Below are 25,287 nucleotides of genomic sequence, written 5' to 3' on the forward strand. Positions count from 1 at the left end.
GGGCAGTGGAGGGGTCCGCATCCCTGCAGGGATGCAAAAGCCGTGGGGATGTGGCACCTGGGGCACGGCTGGAGCTGGCAGTGCTGGGGGAGCGGCCGGACCCGGCGCTGTTCTGTGCATTATTCCCCGTGAGGGCCCTGAGGGACGGAGGAGGGAGCGCGCGCGGGCACCTGCCATGCGCGGAGGGTCACGGGGTGACGTCACCGATGACGCAACGCGCACCGCCATTATAAATCCGCGCCCCGGTGCCCGGCCCCTTTCGCTCCGCGGCGGCCCAAGGTGCTGAGTCCTTCGTACGAAGCTAAGGCCGAACCACCCGGCGACCAGCACCGCGCCCCGCCATGGCCTCCGTCTCCGAGCTCGCCTGCATCTACTCCGCCCTCATCCTGCACGACGACGAGGTCACCGTGACGGTGAGTGCGGCCGCACAAGATGGCGGCGGCCGCGCGGCATGGCCGCCTGAAGGGCCGCGCCGGGCCGGGCCGGGCGGGCTCTGAGCGCCGCTATCTCGTTGCAGGAGGACAAGATCAACGCGCTCATCAAGGCAGCCGGAGTGAACGTGGAGCCTTTCTGGCCGGGGCTCTTCGCCAAGGTGGGCGAGAGGGGCCGCGGGCCGGGCGGGGGCGGCGTGTGGGGCTCCCCAGCGCACCTCCCGCCCGTGTTAACCGGGCTTCGCTGCCGCTTGTCGTTTTCCGCAGGCGCTGGCGAACATTGACATCGGGAGCCTGATCTGTAACGTGGGAGCGGGTGGTGGAGGGGCTCCGGCTGCCGCCGCTCCCGCGGGTGGTGCCGCGCCCGCCGGCGGAGCCGCCCCCGGTAAGTGGCGGCCGCGTCCGACCGAGGCGCGGGAACGTAGATCCGTGGATCCATGGAATGGCTTGAGTTAGGAAGAGCTTTAAGGCCATCTCTTTGCAACCTCCTGCCGTGGGCAGGGACACGGTCCTCTAGACTGAGCTGTTCTGAGCCCCATCCAACGCTTCCAGGGATGGGGCAGCCACAGCTTAGCAAGCACCACTTCCAGGAGCTGTTGGCTGTTTCTGCCATGCAGTGTGTTACAGAAGCTGTTCGCATGTGGTTTCCGCCATGTGTGTGAGTGTTCTGGAGCAAAGCACGCCCTCCCCTTGAGAAAGGAGGCATTGCACATGAAGTCAGTGTACAGGATTAGTGTTCCCTCAGAATTTAGACTGCTCTTCCTGTGTCATCAGCATCGTGCAGAGCATAGCATCTCCTCGTAAAGTTTTTCAGGTTTGATAGAAATGAATTCTGAATGTACAAAACCACTTTGCCGATAGTACAAACACTATTCTTGGGCTGCTGGCTTAGGTTGTTAGGACTGCTAGGGATTCATGCTTGATGTCATTGCATGTGACACTTTTTGTGACAACTGACTTCTATGAGCCGATAAATTGGAAAATAAATCCTGTCTCTTTTCCAGCTGAAGAGAAGAAAGAAGAGGAAAAGAAGGAAGAATCAGAGGAATCTGATGATGACATGGGCTTTGGTCTTTTTGACTAATTAGTTTTGTACCAGCCTGTAATAAAGAACATCTGCTTGTACTGATGTCTCAGGTGGATGTTTGTGGAGGGTAGCCAGGTTACCTCCAACTCCCTTTAACTGCTGTCATGAGTGCTCAGCTGGGGCTTTACAACTTCCCCTGTCAGTTTTTTGGTGTTTCACAAGAACAGTTAAAGCTCTAAAAGGTACCCACAGCTTCTGGACAGAGCAGGGAATGAAATCACAGTGAGCAGGGGTGTGGTAACAGCCTGGAGCTGCAGGCTGGGGACCTGCTCAGCAGAAAAGCTGAGGCTGGGCTGCTGCTGCAGCCTCTGGTACTGTGACACCTCTGGTTACAGAAACGGTGCAGCTCCTGTGGAACCTGTGCAGGGGCAGCTGTGGCACAGCAAGGCCAGAGGCTTTTCACAGTGGGGAAAGGCTGCAATGCTCAGGTGAAGGGCTGAGGTTGTGGAAGGTACAGAATGTATTTACCTGGCCAGAAAACGTGTGGAGGGTAGGTGTGGGAGGTGATGTCACACTGCACTGGAAAAGAGCTACTTAAAAGGCATGAATTTCATAAATAACTTCTGAACAGGACTTTTCCAGAGCAGTTGAACAAGGTAAGGGCTGTGTTCCAAGTGGGCATTAGAAAATTTCAGGTGTATGAGAGGGTATCCCAAAGTTGGTCCACAAACACTGATGGACTCTCCGCCTTTTACAGGTATTTGTATTGTCAACTCATTTTTAAAAAGACACAGGTGCCCAGAAAAGAATTCTTTTGCAGTGCACACACATGAAATAAAGAGTCAGAGTTTCACTGGTAACACCTTTTTAATAGGTCAAAGTAACTGTACAGTTCATTATATTCTTCCTGAGAATAATTTATATCCCTCAACAGCAAAAAGGGAGTGTGGTTTTTATTTTAACAGAACAGATGGCATAACTGGAAAACCAAGGAAAATCTAATTACACTGCTCTACTGTAACTCCTCCCAGGCAAGATAGACAAAAGGATGGGTTAGTTAACTACAGTGGGTTTAAAATAGTCATCATGGCTTTAATCTGTCTTTATAAATTATATAAAAATGGGGAACATGAATGGTTACAGATCTCCTCTAAATGCAGCTCTGAATTGCTCTGGTACAAAGCAGCATTTTCACTTCCAAGGAAAACAACATTGCTACAAAAGAACTGGCACGTTATCCTGGTGAAAAAGACGAGTGTTCAGTTGTGTCCTACAGCTAGTTCCAAACAAATGCTTCACACAGTCACGTAAAAGTAAAAGGCAGGAAGATGAAGAGGGCTTTAGTTTGTCTTGAAATGACCGAAGTCTTGAAAATATAGCTTTTTATTCTTTCTCTGTAAATCGTGATTAGCATATTGCGACGTAAGTGTTCTAATAAAAAAAATTCCAGTCTGGATAGTTCATATACTGTGGGCAAGAATTCTCAGCCCTGAGGTTTCCCCGAATTCTTCACTTCACAATATCTTTCTCCCATCTGCTGCTCCAACAGTTTTGGTTCCGAGGCCGTGGCCCGGTGGCAGCTCAATGGTGGCAGCTCAATGGTGGCGGCTCGGTGCGAAGCGCGGCCCATGCGATGGAGTGACCTGCCCCGTGCCCCGAGGGCTGCTCTACAAACCTCAGCTGCTGGTAACGCCACGGCCCGAACCCCAGCCCGGCCCCACCAGAGCCACTCGGTTCAACTGTTGCAATGAGAGAACCCCAGGGGGCGGCCAGGACTGCGCTGGGTGAATCCTCACTGCTGGTGGAAGGTGAAGGAACATCCTGTGGCGAGCAGAATTCCGAGGCTGATGATGCTCTTCCCTCAGTGCTTAGTGCGGTCTGGACTGGCTGATTTTCAGTCTGGCTTGATCAATAACATCCAGCAGGTTCTTGGCATCCACAGCCAGGGCGTGAGCAGCCGTCAGCATTTGCTTCTTGTACTCCTGCTGCAGGCTGGTCATGACGTACTGCTGGGCCAGCTTCATCTTGTTGATGAGCTCGGCCAGGTCCGAGTTCAGCAGCTTCTGCGCCATCTCAATCTGCAACGAGACAAGCCCGTCAGCCCTGGGGGTTTGAAACCCTGCACTCACAGCAATTCCACAGAGCTACAGCCCCTGCTGATCCCTGACTGAAGCTGGGCTGTTTCTGAAACACCACGGGGAGCAGCAGATGGAATTTGGCACCTGCTGAGCCACCCACTGCTAAACAGCACCAAGACCCAAGCAGTGGATTTTAAACCACAACTTGGCATTAACAGCTTGTAATGGGTTTTCAGGTTCTTGGAGCTTTACTCTTTTTACTACTGAAGCAGCTCTAAAGCATAGAAGCGGCTCTAAAAAATGAAACAAGAAGGCAGATACAGGTTACTTAAGCACACAGCTAAGTCAGCATGAACCTCTGAGATGGCACTTACAGAACCATTCCTTGGCTTTCTCAGTACCACACTCATTCAAGGTTTTGGAGGAAAACTGTTTTAATTATGAACTTCATTAAAAGCTCTCAATCACTCCTCATCCAGAACTACAGCCAACCTTCCAGCTGTACCAAGCTCTGCTCAATTACCTGTTCAATGATTTGGTGTGCAAGCAAATGACAGGTGACATCTGCACTAAGAATTAACCCTGAGCTGATTCCCTGCTGTGGAATACTGGGGTTTATGTCACCTTCCTATAGGTGACACCTATATCCAGTTTAAGAATCCTCACTAATACCAAGCCTAAGTTCATGCAGCAATTTTAATGAAATTCAGTTAATGCAGAATTATAACCCAGGAGTTCAGACTGCTCAGGGAACCAAAAGGTGTGCCTGTGCCATGAAGGGAGCACCAAAACCTGTCCCAGACTGGAAAGGCAGTGGCTGAGCAGCAGGTAAGCAGAGCTCCACGTACCTCTCTGTGGGTGCTTGCAGGGAGCATTGGGAGGGTCTCATCTACTGTTGCCAGTAAAGTTCTTAGTGCCAGACCAACCTCCTAAGAAAAAAAGATTAAAGAAATAAACTTCAAAGACTTGGAAAAAATGGATGAGAGAATTTTAGGAGTGCAGGAGGCAGTGGATATATTTAATTGCTCATCTGGATAAGGAAAGAGTTGGAACATGGCTAAGGCACTTCGGAATCCCACCTGCAATTGTGTCTATCACCATCAAAACAAGATGCCAAAGGCTTAAGAACAAGTTTTTCTCAAAGAAAGTGAAAATGTGGAGGAGACAGCACACTACTCAGGACCCTGGATAAGCACAAACAAGCTGGGCATGAAGCAGTGCTGTCCACAATACTGGGCATGGAATCCAAAGCTCCAGCCTCTGAACACATGAACACAAACAGCTTTTCTACTTCCAGCTTTCCAGAAGATTTCTCCTACAGCACTTGAAGACTTCATTCAGGGTAGGAATACACCCCAAGTTTAGGCACTGCCCCCATACCTTCACCATGGGCACGTACTCCTCGGGCGGGGCCGGCTGGATCTTACTGGACATTTCTATCACCGCCTTCACCAGCCCCGTGACGTTCTCGTAGACTTTGTCATTGGAGCGGTCCAGGTTGGCCGTGGGGGGAGGGCTGATCTCCTGCGGCTGAATCTGCAAGCACAGAGCGGCTGCTGGACCTCCCGTCCCCAGCAGATGGGGCTCGGCCACCTCCCAGCCGGGAAGGGCTCGGGTTCCCCGGGTTCCCCGGGTTCCCCGGGTTCCCACAGCCCCGCCCGGCCCCGCTGCTGCCCTGAGCTGGCTCCGGGATGAACGAGGTTTCTTTTAGTTCTTCTGACTGAACCTGATCTCTGAAATGACACTGGGCAACTTTTACCAGGCTTTCCCTGAAGAGCTTCCAGTGTAACACTCAACAGAGAAGGGAATAATTTGAGGCATGAGAGTACTGAGTACATGTCTCAGTGGTTCAAGTTCCACTGCCAGGGCAACCGGTATCAGGTCCCTCATTCCAGAAGGGATTTTTGTGCTCCAAAATAATCTCAGAGCACACAGTAACATATTGGTATGTTAAAGAGGGAACTGATATGTTAAAAAGAGAACTGGAACGAGATCATCCTTCCAAGCCAAACTATTCCATGATTCTATGACATTATTCTTTTGTTAGTGAAAATCTAACAGCGGGTTAACAAAAATGGTGTCACCAGTACAGCTGGGAAACATGGAATGCTTTTAGACAGTTGATTTCCAAGAGATCAGAAAAAACCTCCTAAGTTAAAAATCCTCTGGTCTTTAATCAGGTAAAACTTCCAACAAGTCCAGTATGTCTGGAGTTAAATCCAAAACAGACTGAAATAATCTCAGGTCTGAAATGAAACAAACTTTGCAAACATCCTTTGTAAGGTTCTCAGTATCTCAGAACTGTAAAACTACCAAGCATCCCAGTTTCCTGCAGCTATTCCCTACAACAGGATGCCCAAGCAACAACTCAATGTAAGTAGAAGGTTAAAAAATTCCTGATTTCCTCCTGGATCTGAGATGGCTCATGGCACTTCAGCTCCCTACACTGGAGAGCTCCCTACACTGGGTTACTGCTGGCTCTCAGGACTGGTCCCAGCTCCAGAAAAGTTTCACTGCAAGCCCCTGATCCACTGCCCTGAGGAAAGCGTGGAATGCTTTGATGAGACTTTCTCTAAGGAAGGAGTGCAGGATTCAGTACAAGGTGATTCCATTTTATAGCATTTCATTAAGTGGATACCAACAGCTACCACAGAGATTCAGTCTCGTGCATTGATCAGAAAATACCTTAGGAAAAAGAACACTCTAATTGCTTCAATCAGCAGGGAAAGGCTGTGATTCGAATCAGTTTCAGCAATCAAGAAGTTAAAACAGTCATTTGGCAAAGTCACATGCAAAGACATTTTGGAATAGGGCACGTACACACACGCTCACGCACTGCTTACCCTCCATGGCTATGGTTGAGCAGAATGTGGGGGGAGGTTAAAGAAATTTACCAAAAGAAGGGAAAAAAAGAAAAACAATATTAATAAAACTCAGCAGGAAAAAAAAATAAAAATAAAACCAAACAAACCCAAAACATGTGTAGCAATCAGAGATCAGTTAAAAAGCCTGCAACGAAAACGCATCCTCACCAGAACTGGCAGCCACCCGTGTTAGCTCTGGGCCCTGTGTGACAGAAGAGCTGCTGTGCACCCCTGTGGGCAGTGGAAGGGTTTGCCATGCACCCCATGCTTCCTCCTGACTCAACACACGGGCAGCAGATCATGCAAAGCTGGACAGGAGCAAGCCAGTGTGGCCAGCAGCACAGTGCTGAGTGGAGCAAGGGCCTGGGAAACCTGTCCTGGGAACACTGCTGGTCCCTCTGCACAAACACTCCAGGACTCAATGCATTCAGGAAAATTTTATATTCATCTTTCTGGAATGTTTTGTTTAGGTAAGTCATGATGGGAAATACATGGTGATTTAAGTGTGCAGGATTTGTTCACAAGAACTCATCACGGCCACGGCCAGGAACTACCAAGAACCCATTCCAGATGATTCCCAACCCTTGGAACTCCAGACCCAAACCTTTCAAGACTATGGACATTGTGTTTCTCAGCCCTTGGTTTCTCTTTGTTTATCCCCAATATCAACACCACTATTTTGCAGAATTTTGAGTTTCTTTGTGGAACTGGCTGACTCTGCCTCACCCAGGAGGTCTCTGGAGCCTACCCTGAAGGCTCCCAAGGGCAGGAAATTCCAATCCTCTTCATCTGTGCTCTCCCTGAAAAGGGAGTCTGAACTGGGTGTAGAGAAAAAGGAGTCCAAAATGAACCCCAGAAGCATCTTCAGTTTAGGACTGCAACCATTAACAAAGCTATGCCAAAAAGTAATGGGCTGTTTTCTTCAAGGGGCATAAAACAATCCAATTCCAAGAAAATTTTGACAGAAAAAAAAAATCAGCCCTTCTTTCCTACTCAAAGAGCTATTTAGTACACAAATCCTGTTCACTTGTCACTACTGATGTCTCTGACTGCTCAAGTTTGTTTGTTGTCAGAAGTCTGTATTTCAAAAACATTTTTTCATGTTCCAGCATCAGCATTTAGAAAGGAAATTTTAGAGAAGCTGAGTTTAGGAACACATCTGTTACTGCTTTTTGACGTTTACTGAGGCTTGGCAGCTCGTAAAGCACTGGCATCAGTTTATGAGAAATAATCCTGCTCAAATTCACCACTGCTGGCTATTTACACTGATTCTTAAACATTCCAATAATCCCAGAACACGAGCAGGAGTGAGACAGGCTGGCAGTGGCTAAACACACTGCTCTGATGGCAGTTCTGAATTTCATGTTCAGATGAACTGGGCTTTTTCTGTATTTCCTTAAATCACCTAAAATAAGTGTCACTCATCCCAACTGCTGTGGCCATCACACCATGGATTCCTGTTCTTTACTACAGGCCTGGCAGGGCTGTTTCCTTGAGATTAGAAAGGTGGCAGAGTCCCACAGGCAGGAAACAGCACACTAAGGGATGATTTTGGGAGTGCCTGACATCCTTAGGAGCTGTTCTGTGGACACCAGTTGCAGCAGGGGCAGGACACTGCACCCTGCAGCAGCATCTCTGCTACAAAACCACTGTCAAGTTTCAGTTTTGGCTTTATTGCTATTTATAGGAAATGAAACAACACATCAGGAAGTATCTCACTCCCAGGTCAGCCAGCCCATTTCCCCTCTTCCCTTGTTCCCCAGTGCTGGTAGGGTTTGAGGAGCCCTGGTGCTGCAGAAAGAGCTTTTTGAGCACTGCAGGAGAGGTCTCACCTCCTGTAACCAAGGACAGGAGACTTTGGTACCATCGGAGTATCTGGGATCCCTGGGCATGCTCCATCCTGCTCAACAGGGAGCTGGGTCCATTTGGGACACCTCATCATTCCAAACTAGAAATAAGCTCAGCTGGAAAGGTTCTAGCTGAGGAGCACACTAAATCACAGCCAGGGAGAACCTGAGTTCCCCCTCACCCCCCTGAGAGCTGCCAGGGTGTGTTTGCCCCATGACATTATTTACTCATGAGGTTTGGCCCCCTTTGCTTTTCATGCTCTCTACTTCAGGAACACCAAACTACCTCAGAGCTGTCACATTTGATTTGCTGGGGCTATTTCACTGGTCATGAATAAAGCAGCCCTGGTATTGTTCCATTTTCTGGGGGTTCCCCTACCTTCACACCCTCGTTGTAGCTGTCCACGGGGCTGTTGAGGCTGGCCAGGCTGCCCAGGTGCCCGGGGGCTCCGGGGCGCGGGGGCTTCTTTGGCGGAGCCGCGTGATCTGCTCAACAAAAAAATGGTGATTTTAGAGCAGCAAGGTGTCAGAGGCACCTGGCACCCTCCTGCTCTGCCCTGCACAGGCTGCATGTGCTCTTCTCTGCCACAGATGGGAGATCTTTAGGTGTCCTGCAGTAAATGCACTGTTTGTGGGAGCTGCACTTTATGAGAGCAGGATTGTTTTAGTTAAATACCTGAAACTCCTTTTGTGGGGTAACTGCTGCTGCTCTGGGAACAGCTACCCCAGCCCTGAGATGGTGTCATCCCTGGTCCCATATGCTGTGTGAATCTGGGAAACTGGATTTCTTCCCAGCAGCAAACTGGGTGATTCACTTTTGAGACTGAGAAACCCAATTTTAGGTGTCTACTGCTGTTTTACATGTCTGAACTCCACCCTGGGTGAATTCCCACTCTGACTCAGCTTGCTCTAGACATTTCCTGCTTGTTGATCTAAACACTTCTTGGCTTTGCTGATTGCATGTCTGGGGCCTGAACACACAGCATACAAAGATCTATGTGTAGTACCTGGAACTGAACCCACTCTGTATGGAAATACTGCCAAGAACTTTGGTTTACTACTGCTGCTACAAGACTTGTAATAAAATACTCAAAATGTCACCATCTGCATTTACTGCTTACCTGGTTTTCCCACAGGCTGATATATGTGCTGGTTACCAGCCTAAAAAATAAAATAAAATAAAATAAAATAAACATATTAAATAGTTATTGCAGTGCTTGCAGCTCTCATCAGCACTCTCTCAATCTCAAACACCAAGAGCAGCCAGCTCTCAGCACATTTCCCACCAGCTGAAAATACATCCCAATTCACCATCATCAGTCCCTCACTACAGGTCTCTTACAGAGCAATAAGAGAATTTGCATGTATTTTGTACTGCTCACAACAGCCCTGGCCTCAACATTGCAGTTCATCCTTATTACTCAAAGGTGGTGAGAGAGTCACAGGCATTTTCACTCTGTCCACAGATCCAGCTTAGAGGTCATGGTGGTGAAGGAGAAATGACAACACAACAGAGAAACTGCAGAACTTCCTGCTGAATGGTTCTGTAATGGGAGCACACTTTAAAACTGGTTTGCTTTTTGGTTTGTTGCAAAGCTCTTACTCAAGGCCCATTTGCTCATCCATTTGGAAGAATTTATTAACAGACTGAAGTGACTTTCCCTGGTAATGGCATTCATCCATCCTTCACACCAACCTCATCACCACTGTGAGCAGCCCAAGAGTCAGCACAGTATTAAGGAATATCTCTGTCAACTGCCCTGGTCCTCAGGGGTGATTTTAACTTCTCAAAATTCAACTGGGAATATCAAACAGTGGACACAAAGAGGTCCAAGAAATTCCTGTGAAAGTAACTTCTTGGTGCAGGTATTAAGGAATACTGGGAAAGGTGATTCCTGGAATTGCTGTTTGTAAACAGAGAGGGACTCATGGGCCAAGTGCTGAGCAGTGGCTGCCTTAGTCATGGCCACACAAAGGAGCTGAGCTTCAAATTGTTGAAGATAGGAGAAAAAATTCCAGCAAAACCTTGGCTATGGAGGGAGTGGACTTTGGGTGCTTTCCAGGAAATAGCGAGGTCCCCTGGGAATCTGCTTTTGAAAGAACTGGAGTCCATGGATGTCAGGTGGTTTTTAAGAGCAATCTTTAAAGAGCACAGAGGCAGACAATTCCACAGTGCTGGAAATCAAGCAAGCAGGGCAGAAAAGGGCCTGGCAGGGCAGGGATCTTCTAGAACTCAGGTGGACAAAGGAAATGTACAGACTTTGGAAACAGGGAGAGGTGGCATCTCTACAGAGATGCTGTTTGTGCCACTGCAGGAGAGAATTGGTGCTGACAAAGCTTGACTGCAGTTTCAGTGGGACAGCACCACAAGAAGGCTTTTTAAAAATGCCAACAACAATAGGAGAACCAGAAATGACACTGGTCTGTTGCTCTTTGAAGTTGGTCACCTCAAAAATAGGGACATGAAATAGAGGCATTCAGTCACATCATTACCTTTTATTTGTGCTGTTAACCTAAATACTTCAAATCTGATAACCCCAGGGGCAAAGAAAGAGACCAAGAGAGAAGCAGAAGAATGGCATCCCACTAAAACAATTCTTGCAATCTTACTTCCATAAAATTGTGTATTGAAAGTACAGGTCAAAAAAATGTGATCAGACAGGAACTGCCAAAATGTGGGTGGTGACTTCTCATTTTTATCACTGCCCAGTTTCTCATCCTCAGTCAGAAACTCAAATTGACTCACAGCAGCATTAAGCATTTCCCACTGCAAATGAAGTCAGAGTTATGTTCTGAATCTACTGAGAACTACAAGATCAAATTCTGTGACTAGAAATGCAGTTACCATGAATTAGAATCTCTTTTAAAATCCATTTTGTCCATGACCATGAAGCGTTTTCTTCACACTCTTTCAGATGGGGAATGATATTGGACCACCTCATCTGGGCAGCCAGGACTTCCCCTGGAAACAGTTTGGAATCTGTAACCTGTGGCATGACCTGAAAATCTCCTGGGCATCTCAAAGTATCTTCACGAGCAGCACAAAATGCAGCAACACTTTTCTTGCTCTTATATAAAGATGTAACAACAGCCAAGGCCTAACATTAACTAAGAATCTTCTCCAAATTCATGGAAAAAAATCTTAGGAGCTTCCAGACATGAATGTCTCCAGAGACTGTGCTGCAGTGTGTCACTGATACACTCATTCATGACTATCTTGGCTGCAAATGCAGGAAGAATCCATAAATTCTTAAAAAGTGAAGCTGAAGCCAAAGCAGGAGTTTACAATTGCATCCCAAATGAAACAGGAGGGTGGGTTTAAAATATCCACTGCTTTCCACTGGGTGAAGCACCAGGTTTTTCTGCCATTAACAGTGCCTAGCCTAATCCCCCTTTTCCAACAGTATGATCCAGAGATTCCAATGGCAATTCAACAATTGAAAAAATGGTTTTAATTAAATTAAACAGACAGGAATTAAGCCACTAAGAAATAACACCCGAGCTGCAGCTGCTGTCTGGGAATAAAGGAATGGCTGTGGGGTTTATTCCAATTGTTTCATAGTGGATCATTTACCCCAAACAGATTTCTGGGTAATACAACAGCAACATTTACATTCCTTGTGAGAAAACCCTTCAGATATTTAAACAACTGCAAAAGTTACTTTAATCCTGCTTCCTGTTGACAGAACTTGCAGAAAACAATCCCCATTTTTAAATAAAAGGCCCAAATCTACAGCACATGAACACTTGGAAATTATTGTAACGTATTTGTGGAAACATTTTAATATTTGTTTCAAGAACAGCTTCAAGGGGAAAAAACAAAAACAAGCAACAGACCCCAAATCCCCCAAACTGCTGCATGAACCACTTTGCTGTGGCTGCAGTTCCCACAGAAGCTGAGCCTCTTGGAAAGCTGTACCACCATGTAATAACAGTGGAAACATTTAGCAAAACCTTTAAATCATCTCCCACCCCCAAGGCAGTGTACAGCATGTTCTAGCAGGAAACTGGAGGAAGAGCTGGGAGAGGAAAAGATCCCCCACACTTACAGGGCCCTGGAGAGCTCCGTCCTCGCGGTCAATGCTGCCTCTGGAGTGCCTCATGTCGGGTTTCTGAAACAGAAATCCAAGGATTCACTCTGTGCTCTGCTTACCCAGTGATGTGCCCGTGGCTTAGAGGCAGTGGAAAGACAGGAAGATGCTGTTCAAAATGCACACTGACAAATCCAGATGTCATTTCACTCCAGCCCCTGCGCCCCTGCTGCCGCCACCGGAGCCTCGGCTGCTCCTCCTGCAGCCGCCCCCAGCACAGGAGTCAAAATGCTCTAATAAATATCCAAAGTACCACTGAGCTGACACAACACTGGAAAATCTGCATTTTAGTTTTCTCAAAGGCAGCAAAAGTTGTGTTTTTTTCTGAAAAAAAAAAAGAAAAAAAAGCTTGCTTCCCAACAGCAAAATTCCAACCACAGGATGAGAAACGCTGCGCATTAATTCCCGCTTCCTGCCCCAGGATGGCTTAAATGTACTTGGCTCCCTCTGCAAGCAAATGGGGCCAATTACTGGAGCTCTCTAAACACTCCATGTGGATACAGCCAGCCAACAAAGCCATCCAGATGCCCTTTTCTTCCCATACAAGCAACAAACAAATTTATATTTCATGTGTTTTCAGCACAATACAGGAATCTGGGGCTTGGTTGTTTCTAAAAGCAAAAATAAAACCACAACAATTTTTCTTTTTTTTTTTTCCACACATAAACCAGTCATTTTTCTCACAGAATATCCTAAGTTGGAAGGGACTCACAACAACCACTAAGTCCAACTTCTGGCCCTGCACAGGAAAACCCCACTTATGTCCCCAGGAAATCCAGGTATGTTTTATTTATTCTTCAAGGACAACATTGATCACATGGGAAGACAAAGGAATAGTGGATGTGAAGCCAAAGTTAACACTGATCTGAAGACACAAACTCAGCAAAATTACAGTGTGCTTCTTGTGCACCAATTCTGACACTTAAAAACAGGATTTATCTGACTCTCCTACAAGACTGGGTGAGGAGTCACTGATAACTCAAGGGACAAAATGGTCACACATAATATGGAAATAACATTTTTTTAATTTAGAGAAATGTAGGTGTAACTAAACACAGTGCCACTAAACTGACCACGTGTTCTTTCAGGGTTAATTTCAGGGGACAAATACATCCTTTTCTTGTTTTAAGGCTATTTGAGATTCCTTCCTCTTGTAAGAATACTAAAGAATAATTCCAACTCACAAATCCTACTAAATGACCCTAAAAACCAGCAGGGCAGAAGGAACCTGCAAAAACACACTAATATTGATCTTCTGTCATTAAAAATAGTCCAGTTGTGCTGCCAGTCTGTCTTTGGGATTTTCATTCAGTCTTCTGCAGACTGAGTGGGGCACAGGCAGAGACAGTGACTGCCTGAAAGAACATGCAGATTAAAAATAGAAAATCATATCAGACAGGGAAACATTTAACCCCCTCTTAAACATGAAGAACTGAGACACAAGTGGTCTCCTCATGTTGTTCCAGGAATTTGTGACAAATTTCAAGATCAAACCTACCATGATTCATCTCCAGTTTATTTCCTTACTACGATAAAGGAATTTTTTTCTGATTGAAGTCTCATTTGATATGAGTATGTCTGAAACCTCCCTAGACAGGTAAAGTCATGATTCTCATAGTATTCTTCAGCTAAATCAAACAGCTATCCTTGTTAAATATCCATATAAAGCATATGACAAACTACATTTCTATTACACTGATGCTCACAATTTGCCATCGTTTCCTGTTCATTTCTAGCCAGGGAAGTGCCCAAACTCTTTGGAAATAACCAAAGACTGTTTTATCACAGGGGTCTTTAATGCTCTTTGCATTTATAGCAATTTATTACTCAAAAAATGCACCTTAAACCATAGAATGGTTTGGGCTGGAAGGGACCTTAAAGATCTTCTAATTCCAACCCCTTCCATGGGCAGGGACACCTTCCCCTGGACCATCCAGAACACATCCCTCAGACCAGACTCCAGAGACAATGAAATATTGAGCATTTTAGAAGAGTCAGAAGCATAAAAATGCCCACTAGTCCAAGTAACAGGACTTTTTTTCCTAGTAGTATAAGCAAAAACTGAAATTAGCAGACACAAAACCCATCTCCTCTGCTTGTCTTGCTAAGAAGGTCCCTCCTTCCAGCATCCAAAGGCTCCAAGTCACAGCAACAATTCCATTCCCCAAGTCTCCACCAGCAGCCAACGTGCAGAATGTTGAGTTCCCCCCAGGACACCCCATCTTGGACAGCCCAGGAACTGCTGCACAGAAAAGCTGCAAATGCTCAGCAAATATCACAAAAATGGTGATTATTAACTTGGCCCCCACCCAAACAAGGCTGTGAGGGCAGGGGTGCTGCCCTGGCACCTCCAAGAACCTGATCCCAACCTGCAGATCCCAAGTGCCAGGGGGTGATGGCAAAGCTGAGGGACCCTGAGCAGCTACACCTCAGAAATCAGGAAAAAATCCTTTAGCAGGACTTAAACTTCTTTCAACTTCCACAAACATTCTCCTCTGCTCCATCAACACCTGGGTGGTCAAGAACATATGGAACAAAAGAGAAATGTTCAACTTTTGTGTCCAATGACTGGGAAAAGTCCCAATTATATATTTACTGATTTTAATGTTCTAATAAATTCTAACAACTCCCATTTGACTAAATGATTTTCTGGTTTATTCTCTTGTGTAGATGTGGAAATGTCAGAAGGCACATTATTTTACAGTAAAGGTGATTTTGATGATCAAACTCCCATTATATTTTAAAATATTATTCAGCAGCAATTCTTCCACTTCTGCAGCTGGAAGAGTTTTGAGCCCCTTATGCTGCCACAACAGCAAAGCATTGCTGAATTTTTAATTCTGAGATCTTTCAGCTGTTTAATGCAACATTCTCTAGGTCAACACTCAGCCTCACACCAAACCTGTTCTGTACTTCACACACCATTTCACAGCCCCAAAGAACACCCTGCCATCTTCCCAGTCCCTGCCATGGCTCTGGACCTCCCAAAAACCACAGAGATAAAGAACTGTATGTTGTTAAAATCTTGCAGAAACCAAAGTCCTTCAAAAGTAAATGGATTTTTTTTTTAATAAGTAAGCCTACTATCTGAAATCTTTGGAAATGTCAAGAGGAATTTTCAGACAGGATGTATATGTTGACAAAGTGGGACATAATCCACTTTATTTCCAGTATTTCTGGTTCCTTGCTAATAAAAGAATATGTAAGCCTTGGAGTTCTCAGGACATGCTGAATTGTAATGTCTTGGTGGGATTTTCTCAGGCTTAAAATTAGAATCTTATTTTAGCAACAGTTCACATCAATTAGACTTGTATGCAGTTTTCAGTGTCAAAATAGGACAAAAACCACAACTATGTGGGAATTTCAGAAAAAAAAAACAACGAACCCAAGCATGATAAGGAAAATATGTGAGTTATTTCTTCTTAAGCTATCCCAGAAGAGACCATAAATTTCTTAGTATAAAACTGTTCTGTCTGCTGAGGAGTTACTAACAGGCATGCACATATATATCTTTATTTATCTGATTAAAAATAATGTACATAACATCAGCCCAGCCAGAAAGAAAGGTTCAAAGTGGGAACTCCAAATAAAGGAAGGAGCAGGCAATTAAATAGGTCTAAAAGAGGAGATGTGTAAAATGTTCAGAGAGAATTCTTGATGGTTTTAGATTGTTTGTACTGCAGCCATTTCCTCTTCTACCTGAAGGTGCCCTGGACAGAGACTGTGTCCTGTAGTGATCTGCATCAAGCTTTAGGTGCAGTAATGCTTTGTGTCTCCTGTTCAGCTTTCTCAAAAATAATTCACCTATTTCTGTCCTTCCTGGAGATGATTCTCTCCACAGCACTTTTATCAATAGAGCATGAAAATTTAATGATCAAAAGTTTTAATCAGTGTCCATAAAGCTGGCAGAGCTGAAGTGCTGCCTCCCCTCCCTGTCAGGGGCTGGGGTGTCAGTCCTGGATGCCCCAAAATCAACCCCTCCACCAATTCTCTTCTCACTCTCCAATGGATATATTTGGTACAATTTAAAACCAAACACTTCTTTACTTTTCAGTTTTTACACAACGGATTTATTTTCATTTGGGAGCTTCCCATGAGGAGAGACCTGTTTGTTTTCCCTTTTTACAGCAGAATTTCCAGAATTCTGCATTCTGTTAAGGCTGCAGCTTGAAAAGAACATTTTTATCCTTTCAAGTACTAACTAGTCCCATGTTCTCCAAGGACCAGTTTCAGGCAAACTGCTTACACTGATAACAAGCTCCCCAAAGACCAGCACATTTCCATTTCAATGCCACTCCACTGAATTCCCCATCTGGGGAGTCCCCTCCAGCAGCATCAGTGCTGTTTATCCCTGTACCAATGTGCTGTGAGTTGTATTTTCTCCCTGCAGAAGCAGCAATAAATTTCAAGTCATGAGCAAGTTGGTGTTACTCTGGGGAAACAAAAATTGTACCAACAGAAACCCAGAGAGGATTTTCCATCTTGTTGCAGTGTCTTACAATAAATCATTTGCAGTTGCTCCCCTGTGAGTCCAACTCTCAGTAGTACAAGTGGGATGTGCTGTAGAGCCTGAGGATTGGGTAAATAGAGCTGTTTTTGGAAGCAGACAGTTTACACTGAGAACACTACACATGGTTACAAAAGTTAAATATTATAGTTAAGTAAGTTAAATATTAAAATCTGACTCTACTCTGTTGTTCTCTGTGCTGAAAAGGACAAATATTATTTAAAAGCTGTCTAAAGCAGGCAAGGGAGGGCCAGATTTCTTCTCCCTAAATCACATGGAATGAAAATAAGGGAGGACCTTCTTCCCAGGGCAGAAATGTTGTCACTCACTAGAGGACACTGGCCAAGGAGCATGTGTGTGTAACACCTGGCTTATTTCTATGTTGGACACCATTTTATGGCCTTAATGCCTAAATAAATGACTTATTTTCACATGTTTGGACCCACATGTCTGAACTGTGGATATCTTCAGGAGACCTGCAAGGCTTCCAAGAATGACTCCCCACTATGACTTTTCCACATCTTCACTTCCTCAGGGCTAAATCTAGAAACTCACCCACATTCCTTTTCCAAGAAACACCCATCTATAAACTGAATATCCTCCTTACACACATCCTGCTATGGGCTCAAAGGCACCCTGTGGCTACCAGCAACTCATTTAGCTCCTGACATGGGGTATTATAAATTTGTAATAGGCATCCAAGGGTGAACCTCAAAGTCTGTACAGTCAAAATGTTAATGTGGAAAAAAAAAAGAATTGAAATCTCTTATGGATTCCAATTCCTTAACAGAATAGATGCAAGAGAGATGGTGTTTCTCCACAATAAACCCAACACAAAATGGAAACACAGCAAATCTCTCCCAAACAGATGCTATGAGTGTATTACAGATAAAAAGGAAAATCAGCAAGTTCCTTCTCAATGTCAATTTGGGGGATGATAAACACCCTAATGGTCCAGAGACTGAACCAACAAACAAATAATCATCCTTTATTCTACACAAAAAATCAGAAAGTTTTCTGCAGAAAGTTCCCACACAACCTACTGCCACCCCTGCAATGTCAATGCCCCATTCCCAGAAAGCTGATTCCCCAAAAAGTTCTTTACCATCTTTAAAGTTTTAACTGTCAGGGATGAGTTTGACCTCCTGGGTTGTGTAGGTCACCAGCAAGTGGTGCCACACAAGACTGGAAAAGCTAATGCCTAAATTAGGGAAGAAATTTTCCTTTCCCCTCCCTCTCTTCAGACCAAGCAATCTGGGCACAGGGGTTTGTTTGCTGTCATCCCAATGGGAAACTGCAAATTCCCAAAATGGACTTAGAAGGAAATCAGTTTCAACACCCATTAATCAAAAGTCACTTCTTAGCTCAGGCACAATGTGGATCTCAGCTAGAACATGTCCTGGACATGGGACAGCTGCATCTACCAGCAGCTCCAACACAGGAGATTTCCAAACTGAAACATTCCCTGAAATACGCCTAAGGTCAAGCACAGGGCTGCTGTGTGTCACAACCCACACACAGCACTGTAAATTATCCCTTGTCCTGTGAGCATCAGGCACCCACAGGCTCCTGGTGACATTCTACTCCCACCTTCTACTCCATCTGTAGCCATCAGCCCCAAGCAGGAGAAATGTAACACTCAGCTTGAATTTTGACAACTGGGAAGCCAGAGCTGAACCAAAAAAACATCCACCAGTGGCACTGACAACAATTCTCTGTGGAAGTGCAGAGAAACACCATCAGAACATCCCATTACCAATGATCTCTTCTTCCTGCTCGTGGTGAGGTTCAGAGCTTTTCCCTACTCACAGAGCTCTCTCTTCTATTATTTCTTCCCACTAACATGTGCCATTATTCCTCCAGGGCAAGGCTGGGTACAACTCCTACCACAGCCACAACTCTTAGATGGTTACATCTTTTTTAGGGGTAGAGTACACACAGATCCTTCTGTGTAAGAACAAACAGGCAACCTCAAGATGGGCACAGAATTGTACCCACAACTTCCCCCACACAAACACTCAACTGGATAAAATGAGATTCACCAAAAGCCACAGCTGTTCAAGAGATCTGAAATACAGTTCTCACTAGCCCAACACTTATTTTAAAACCTGTTTCCAAACCCACATTTTGGGGGTCCTGTGTCCTGTAAATTTTCTCATTTCACAGAAGTGACCAGTTTTAAGCAGCTGCAATACAAACCCCAAGAATCAGAAGGAATTAAGAAGCTCTGTGAAACAAAGAATTACCAGGAATCGTTCTTCTTTTTCGAGCCAGCGCTGATCCTCCTCCATCTCCTGCTGCTGCCGTATCAACCTCTCCTCCATGAGGTGTGTGGGCAGAACCTGGCTCATCCCACGGATGTCCAAAGTGCCTGAATCCTGCAATCCACAGGAAATTTACTCAGTCTCACAATTGAAAATTCCTATCAACAGGTGCAAGAACTTAGAGATGATAAAAGGAAAAGTTTTTACAAGTCAATTCTTGGCAGCAGTCAAGCAGAGTTTTTTCAGCTCCTCAAAAGCTGAAGGAGAGCACTGGAAGAAACTCCCTCCAACCCTGAATTTTTTATCTGCCTTGCTCTTAGTCACTGCAACCAAAAAAGATTTGAAAGAATCTGTTCTGTTTTTCAGCAACATTGTCACTTCCTGTGTTGCACTTCACTTAAGCTGGACAACAAAACCAGCTTTATCAATCTTGTTTTCTTGGTCTTGAGCAATAATGTAACCATCCAGTTGTTAAAAGCTACAAGATACATTTTTAAAAATCAAAACAAATACGCTATTCAGTGTTAGCCAACAGTGGCAAAGCATGTCACAAAAACATTTCTAATGAATTTTTGTCCAAATATTTATGGCTGTCTTAAGCTTACAAACCATGTCACAAAAACATTTTTAACGAATTTCTGACCAAATATTTATGCCTGTCTTAAGCTTATAAATACTCCACATACCATACCCCAATGCTGCCTGGAAATCATTAAGAAATAGTGTATAAATCAGTATTTTTTTAAAAGCCAAGGGAAATTTGGTAACAAAGTTCTCTGTATTTCAGAGACCACTTAAATGTTTATCAGGAACACAGGGAATAGAGCTGGTTAGAGAAGAAAAAAAAATTAAGACAGAAGCTGCACAAACTGAATCTTTGTGGAAGGAAAAAATGGAATAAAAAAGTGTACAACAGTGGAGAACAGAAAAAAAAAGACAGAAGGTTAAAGGGGGAATTTGATTTTCCTCAGCAACTCAGTGCAATCATGACAGGCTGGAGAGCACCCAGAAGGAATTCAGCTCAGGAACAGTCTCTCAGACCCTCTCATTTTCTCTTCTGGGTAAGTCACAAAGAAGCCTCAATCCTTCAGCTGTGCTGGGTATCTCCCAAGAGGTTTTTTTGAGTGTTCCCATCTCTGTGAACAGCAGTAAGTTCCAGTAAAGCCTTCTCTTAACAAAGAACAAATATTTGCTATCACTCAGTTAGGTAAGTAGTAACAACCTCATCAAGAATTCATGTGAAGTGACACTTCATGCCCAGCTGTCACCGTCATATTTTCTGAAAAATCTCTTTGCCCAGGATTCTTCTCCTGGGAAGCTGAGAAGCCTCAGAGAAAAAGGAAAACAATATGATCTCATTTGCTTCTCCTGTGTTTTGCTGCTTTGGAATGTGAATTGTTTTTGACTTCATGACCAATCACAGTCAGGCTGTGTTGGGACTCTGAAAGGAGTCACGAGTTTTTCTTTAGTATCTTTTAGCCTTCTGTCTGTATCCTCTCTCTTTTCTTTAGTATAGTTTAGTATAGTATTCTTTAATATAATATAGATCATAAAATAATAAATTAGCCTTCTAAGAACATGGAGTCATGTTCATCATTCCTCCCTTCAACGGAGGTCTCAGAAAATACAAGACCCAGCCTCACACAGGAGGATTTGTTTAAAAAACAATTCAGTCCTGACTCCCAGTCCACTGCAGTGAGACAATTTTAAAAGCACCAGCAAAACTCAGTTCTCCTGTAACAGATCTACCTAAATAATACAAGTAATACAATTTATAATAATAAAAAGTGCACTGAAGTGTACAGAACACGGTAGCAGATGTGTCAGATCTCCTACCTCCATGTTTGGTTGCCACACTGATATTTCCTGAGGGCGATGGTTCCAGGAATCTGTTTGATCCAGGAGAGAAGCCTGCCCAGGATAAATGCTGCCTGCCATGGCTGGTATCCCATGAGAACCAGGGTAGCCAGACACCTTAAGGGGACAAAAAACCCCACAGGGGCAAAAACAAAGAGAAAAACAGAGATATTAGTAAGACCTGTGCTTCCCCATGATGGAAACATCCCCTCCAAGACATGAAAGCACAGAAATGACTCAATTCAAGCAGACACTGAGAGGAAGAAGGAGAAGCAACATCAGAAGAAGGAAGCTGAGCCAAAATATGACACCTCTGTTTTAAGCCTTTGAGGATGCTCATCATAACATAAGTATTTTAGAATAACTGCAATAGGACACAAATACAGCTTTTGAGGATAAGTATTTAATGGTGCCTATCAAACCAGCAGCATCACAGCATGCTCTAACCTCTGCAGGCAAGGAGATCAAACTCCTCTGAGGACAAAACTCAATCTATAGATACATATGTAAGAGTTCCACATGCAGAGCTCATGTTCCAGTTAATAGGAGCCTGCAAACATCACCCTACAGAGCCCCATAAAAATGTACCCCCTGCTGTATCTTACAGGCTTAAGGCTTGAGTGGCAGCATGTAATTAGTGTGCTGAGCTGAGTGGCCTGGGAACTTCTCCACAGGAAAATCCAAGTAGTTTTAATGAGCCTGAAGTACTTATTAAATCAATGAAAACCTCCCTCTCTTCATGGAAAAAAATCCCCTTGACTGAGACAGCTGTAATGTGGCTGTAGCCTTGGACAAACCTAAAATCGCTCCAAGTCCTTTAAAGACAAACTTTTGTTCTGAATTTCTTCAGCAGTTTTAGAAGAAAAGCAAAACCTGCGAGTATACAACATGGTAGGGCTAAAGGCAGCAGCTACCAGGACACAGAAAATAAAATACCAATGACCCCAAGGAAAGGCCCCCAGTTAATGCCATTTTATGAAGCCAGTGATTTCACAGCTCAGCACAAATGTCAACATGAACACCACATTCCCTCAATAAATATGGAAATGTCTGAAGTGTTTCATTGCAGTTTCAGGAATCTGAGCACCACATCAGATGTGGAAATATTTACCATCTGGAGTAAAACTACCAGGCTCAGTTTGGATTTTTTTTTTCCTATGTAAAACAAAACTCAGAACTGAAGTGAATTAAAATAAACCATGAAAGAAGTGCATCAATCCCACCAGCTGCATCTAAACCCACATTTGTAAAAAAAACCAGACACTCATGGTATTAAATGTAATACCTGGTAATGATTTGGCTGTACCATATGCTGTGGGCTTGGATAAAACCCTTCACTGGATCTGGGGCTGGGGTAACCAGGTCTACTGGGCTGTAAAGAAAACAGAATTTTTAGAATCATTAAACACACACAACTAAACACAGAAAATTATGTTTCGGTGAAACGAACATTTACAGGTTTGGCAAACTTCAAAATAACCCCCAAACAGATTTTCTATAATTACAAATACTTTTTTTAAACAACTAAAATTAAGTTATAAGTTTTCCTCCATTTTTGCTTGGCAGCGGATGCAGCTGAATTGTTTGCTCAGTATGTCAATAAATAATTCTTGCTCTATGAATTCTTTGTATTTGTTTAATTGCTTGCACTCAATGACCTGCTCTGTTCTGTTCAACTCTAGAGAGAACATCATCTAAGAACCTAAGTCTTAAATCAAAATTCCAGGTGCAATACAGCCTTGTTTCCAATTTTTGCTGTTAATTTGCTGCTTTTGTGACTGTTCTCAGAAGTAAATTCTTTTGTTTCAGTAAGAATAACACAAACCAAATGGATTTATTTGCATGGCTATTTCCATGTGGTGTTCTGAGGTACAAAGTTAGTTCAGATTATTAATTTCTGTGTAACTAATTACCTCAACATGGAAAGTGTTTTTGATCATACTCTGAATCTCCAAAGGTATAGCTGAGGGTTTCTTTTTGAATAAGGAACAGCATTGCTGGGTATTTCAGGAGGAGAAAAATTAACCAAAGAGGGAAAAAAACCCCAAACTTCATCATTCTGCAAAGGGCTCTCAGTCCTTCTGGCAGTTAAAGGCAACCACATCAATTGGAGACTGCAGAATTTATCATTGCTTGATGAATACATTCACTCTCATTCTGGACTAGGATGTTTTCTGTCTCAGGGCTCTATCAGAAATATCACTGTGAGATACAAGTGATCTCAGAGCATGGATTGTGAGACCTGGGAATTGTTTGAGTATGTGCAGGAGTTTTATACCTGCAACAATCTGCAACACTTACAATGAATCAGCAGAAGAATAAAAAAAATCAGTTGTCACATTAAAAAATTAGATAATAATTAAAGAGACACTTAAAACCTCATACCTACAAGATTCCACTTGTTCCAATGCCATTATTAAACACATCCATATTTTACACAAAAGGAATGTATAAAAAAACCTAACCAACAACAGCATCAGAAATACAGTGTATTTCTACAAGGACATAGCAAGCCCCTCAAAACAGATTCTCTCCAGTGGAAGAATTAACTGCATTTTTAACACACCTTTGGTCAAGTGTTTCAGTTCATACATCACACACAAAGGTGCTCATTTCAAATTAAGCATTCTACTGGTCCAATTTATGCAGTTTATCTGCTTCTGTAACTTGGAACATTGTTTAGATAAACACCAAATCCTGCTAATTCATCTCAGATGACTGAACAGCTTGATAGATTGTTTGCTGTTTCTAACTCTGAAATGAAAGCAGCAATTCCACTGCCCACATTTTCTATTTGCCATCAAGGTACCAAAATGCAGAACTAAGCTCAGAAATCTGATCTATCAGGCAACCACCTGGAAATGGAAAGAAAAACACCCCAAAATCCCCAAACAAACAAAAACCTTCCCTCTCCCCTCAAACCAAAACAAAATTTGCCTTTCTATGAGTGCTGGGGAATGTGTGCAGCACAAGGTGCCACACAAGTACTCCTGGAATTATTATCAGAATTATTATTAATAAATTATTATTCCAGAACCTGGGAGTTCCAGGAATTCACTACAAGCTATCAGGACACAGACAATACGCTGGTGACTGCACAAAATTTAAATTCTTCAAAATACAGGCTTGAACTTTCAAGCAACAGCTTGCAAGAATAACTCTGAGGGGAAGCAGAGTGAGAGGGAACTGGTGGGGTTGGACTCCCACAGCTGCAGAAGCCATCAGTGACATCCAAACAGGACAGAAATGAAAATGAAGTGGAAACTAAACCACGTACGTTCCTTGGAAACAAACCCCTCATTTCTGTCCAGAAGAAGGAAAATGCAATTAGCTGACTCCTGTCCTGTCACTAATGTGTTATAAATAAACTTCATGCTGGCCTGAGAGCTCATTAGCCAACAATTTACAGGAGTGCTACAAGCAAGAAGGAAAAGGAAAAGCCACGAGACAGTTTTGTGGCAGCTCTGGGTTTTTTTTACAATTTCAAGTAGAAACAGAAAATCTTTAAAGCAGTATCACAGCACAGATCAGTTCTAAGCACAGTTCAAACAGAGCTGGGTCATTTCAGGCAAAGATTCCCAGATGGGGACAGAAGTGGCCAAAATGCCGTGGTTTGAACCAACCCATCAGGGCAGGCTCTGAAGAAATAAACGGAATAAAAAGCAAGTTTTTGTTTGTTTTTTGTAAAACACACGTAATTTGCAGTCTTAGCTACCTTGGGAGGAGCTTCATCTGATCCTCCTGAGTCCCAGGACACCGTGACTTGTCGCCTGGATTCCATTCTCATTCGTTCTTCTTGCTGCAGCTTCTCTTCCTCCAGTATTGTACTAAGGAAAACACATTGCAATCAAGCAAAACTCCAATTTCAGTGACTAATAAACCTCTCCCCACAGCTCTTGCATTTTTCAGACTAATAAACAGTACTTAACTTGAAATGATATAAAACTACTGAGAGCCAAACTTATTTTACATACACTGGTTTTGTGCCTGAAAACCAGTATCAGGAAGAAATAATTCTGTAGGATTACCAGGGTGCTTTTAACAATGAAAACAGCATCAATTTTCAGAAAGCTGTGGTTGATCTCACACACAATTTTTTTTCCATAACAGTTCTTTTTATGTGCAATTACACAGAGAAGTCCTCAAAGACAATCAATCAAGCACTTACTTGCATGAAAGCTTAATCTTCACAAGAAAATATTCTACTGAACTGCTGCAAAGGTTCAAAACAAACCGAAAATGTTCTTTACTGAAACTCAAGAGCTTCAGATCACTGGGATTTTTTTTTTTCCTTTTTTTAAAAGAAAGCAGTCAAAAATAC

At 43.7% G+C, this 25,287-nt stretch overlaps 2 protein-coding genes across 9 annotated transcripts in view; one reads left to right on the forward strand and one right to left on the reverse strand.

The window, feature by feature from the left end:
• Positions 1 to 219: 219 nt before the first annotated feature.
• Positions 220 to 1,556, forward strand: RPLP1 (ribosomal protein lateral stalk subunit P1). The gene is made up of 4 exons (XM_054630766.2): positions 220 to 413; positions 518 to 592; positions 699 to 816; positions 1,436 to 1,556. Exons 1-4 carry the CDS (start codon positions 342 to 344, stop codon positions 1,513 to 1,515), a joined length of 345 nt encoding a protein of 114 aa, XP_054486741.1. The 5' UTR covers positions 220 to 341; the 3' UTR covers positions 1,516 to 1,556.
• Positions 1,557 to 2,306: 750 nt separating this feature from the next.
• Positions 2,307 to 25,287, reverse strand: part of PTK2 (protein tyrosine kinase 2) — a 189,396-nt gene continuing 166,415 nt past the window's right edge. For all 8 annotated transcript variants that reach the window (XM_077189424.1, XM_077189423.1, XM_077189394.1 and 5 more), the window contains 10 exons: positions 24,682 to 24,793; positions 22,252 to 22,338; positions 20,946 to 21,083; positions 19,092 to 19,223; positions 12,297 to 12,359; positions 9,369 to 9,408; positions 8,627 to 8,733; positions 4,917 to 5,072; positions 4,385 to 4,465; positions 2,307 to 3,536 (listed from right to left, as the gene is read on the reverse strand). In XM_077189424.1, the coding sequence (XP_077045539.1) occupies positions 3,327 to 3,536; positions 4,385 to 4,465; positions 4,917 to 5,072; positions 8,627 to 8,733; positions 9,369 to 9,408; positions 12,297 to 12,359; positions 19,092 to 19,223; positions 20,946 to 21,083; positions 22,252 to 22,338; positions 24,682 to 24,793 (1,126 nt within the window). In that variant the 3' untranslated portion in view covers positions 2,307 to 3,326. The remainder of the gene's footprint in view (positions 3,537 to 4,384; positions 4,466 to 4,916; positions 5,073 to 8,626; positions 8,734 to 9,368; positions 9,409 to 12,296; positions 12,360 to 19,091; positions 19,224 to 20,945; positions 21,084 to 22,251; positions 22,339 to 24,681; positions 24,794 to 25,287) is intronic.

The sequence above is a fragment of the Agelaius phoeniceus genome, chromosome 1, assembly GCF_051311805.1.
Source record: "Agelaius phoeniceus isolate bAgePho1 chromosome 1, bAgePho1.hap1, whole genome shotgun sequence".
NCBI lineage: Eukaryota > Metazoa > Chordata > Aves > Passeriformes > Icteridae > Agelaius > Agelaius phoeniceus.

Coding starts and splice junctions, on each gene's coding strand:
- RPLP1 (XM_054630766.2), top strand. CDS start 342: ATGGCCTCCGTCTCCGAGCTCGCCTGCATCTACTCCGCCCTCATCCTG. Junction 414..517: donor ACGACGAGGTCACCGTGACG/GTGAGTGCGGCC, acceptor ATCTCGTTGCAG/GAGGACAAGATCAACGCGCT. Junction 817..1,435: donor CGCCGGCGGAGCCGCCCCCG/GTAAGTGGCGGC, acceptor TCTCTTTTCCAG/CTGAAGAGAAGAAAGAAGAG.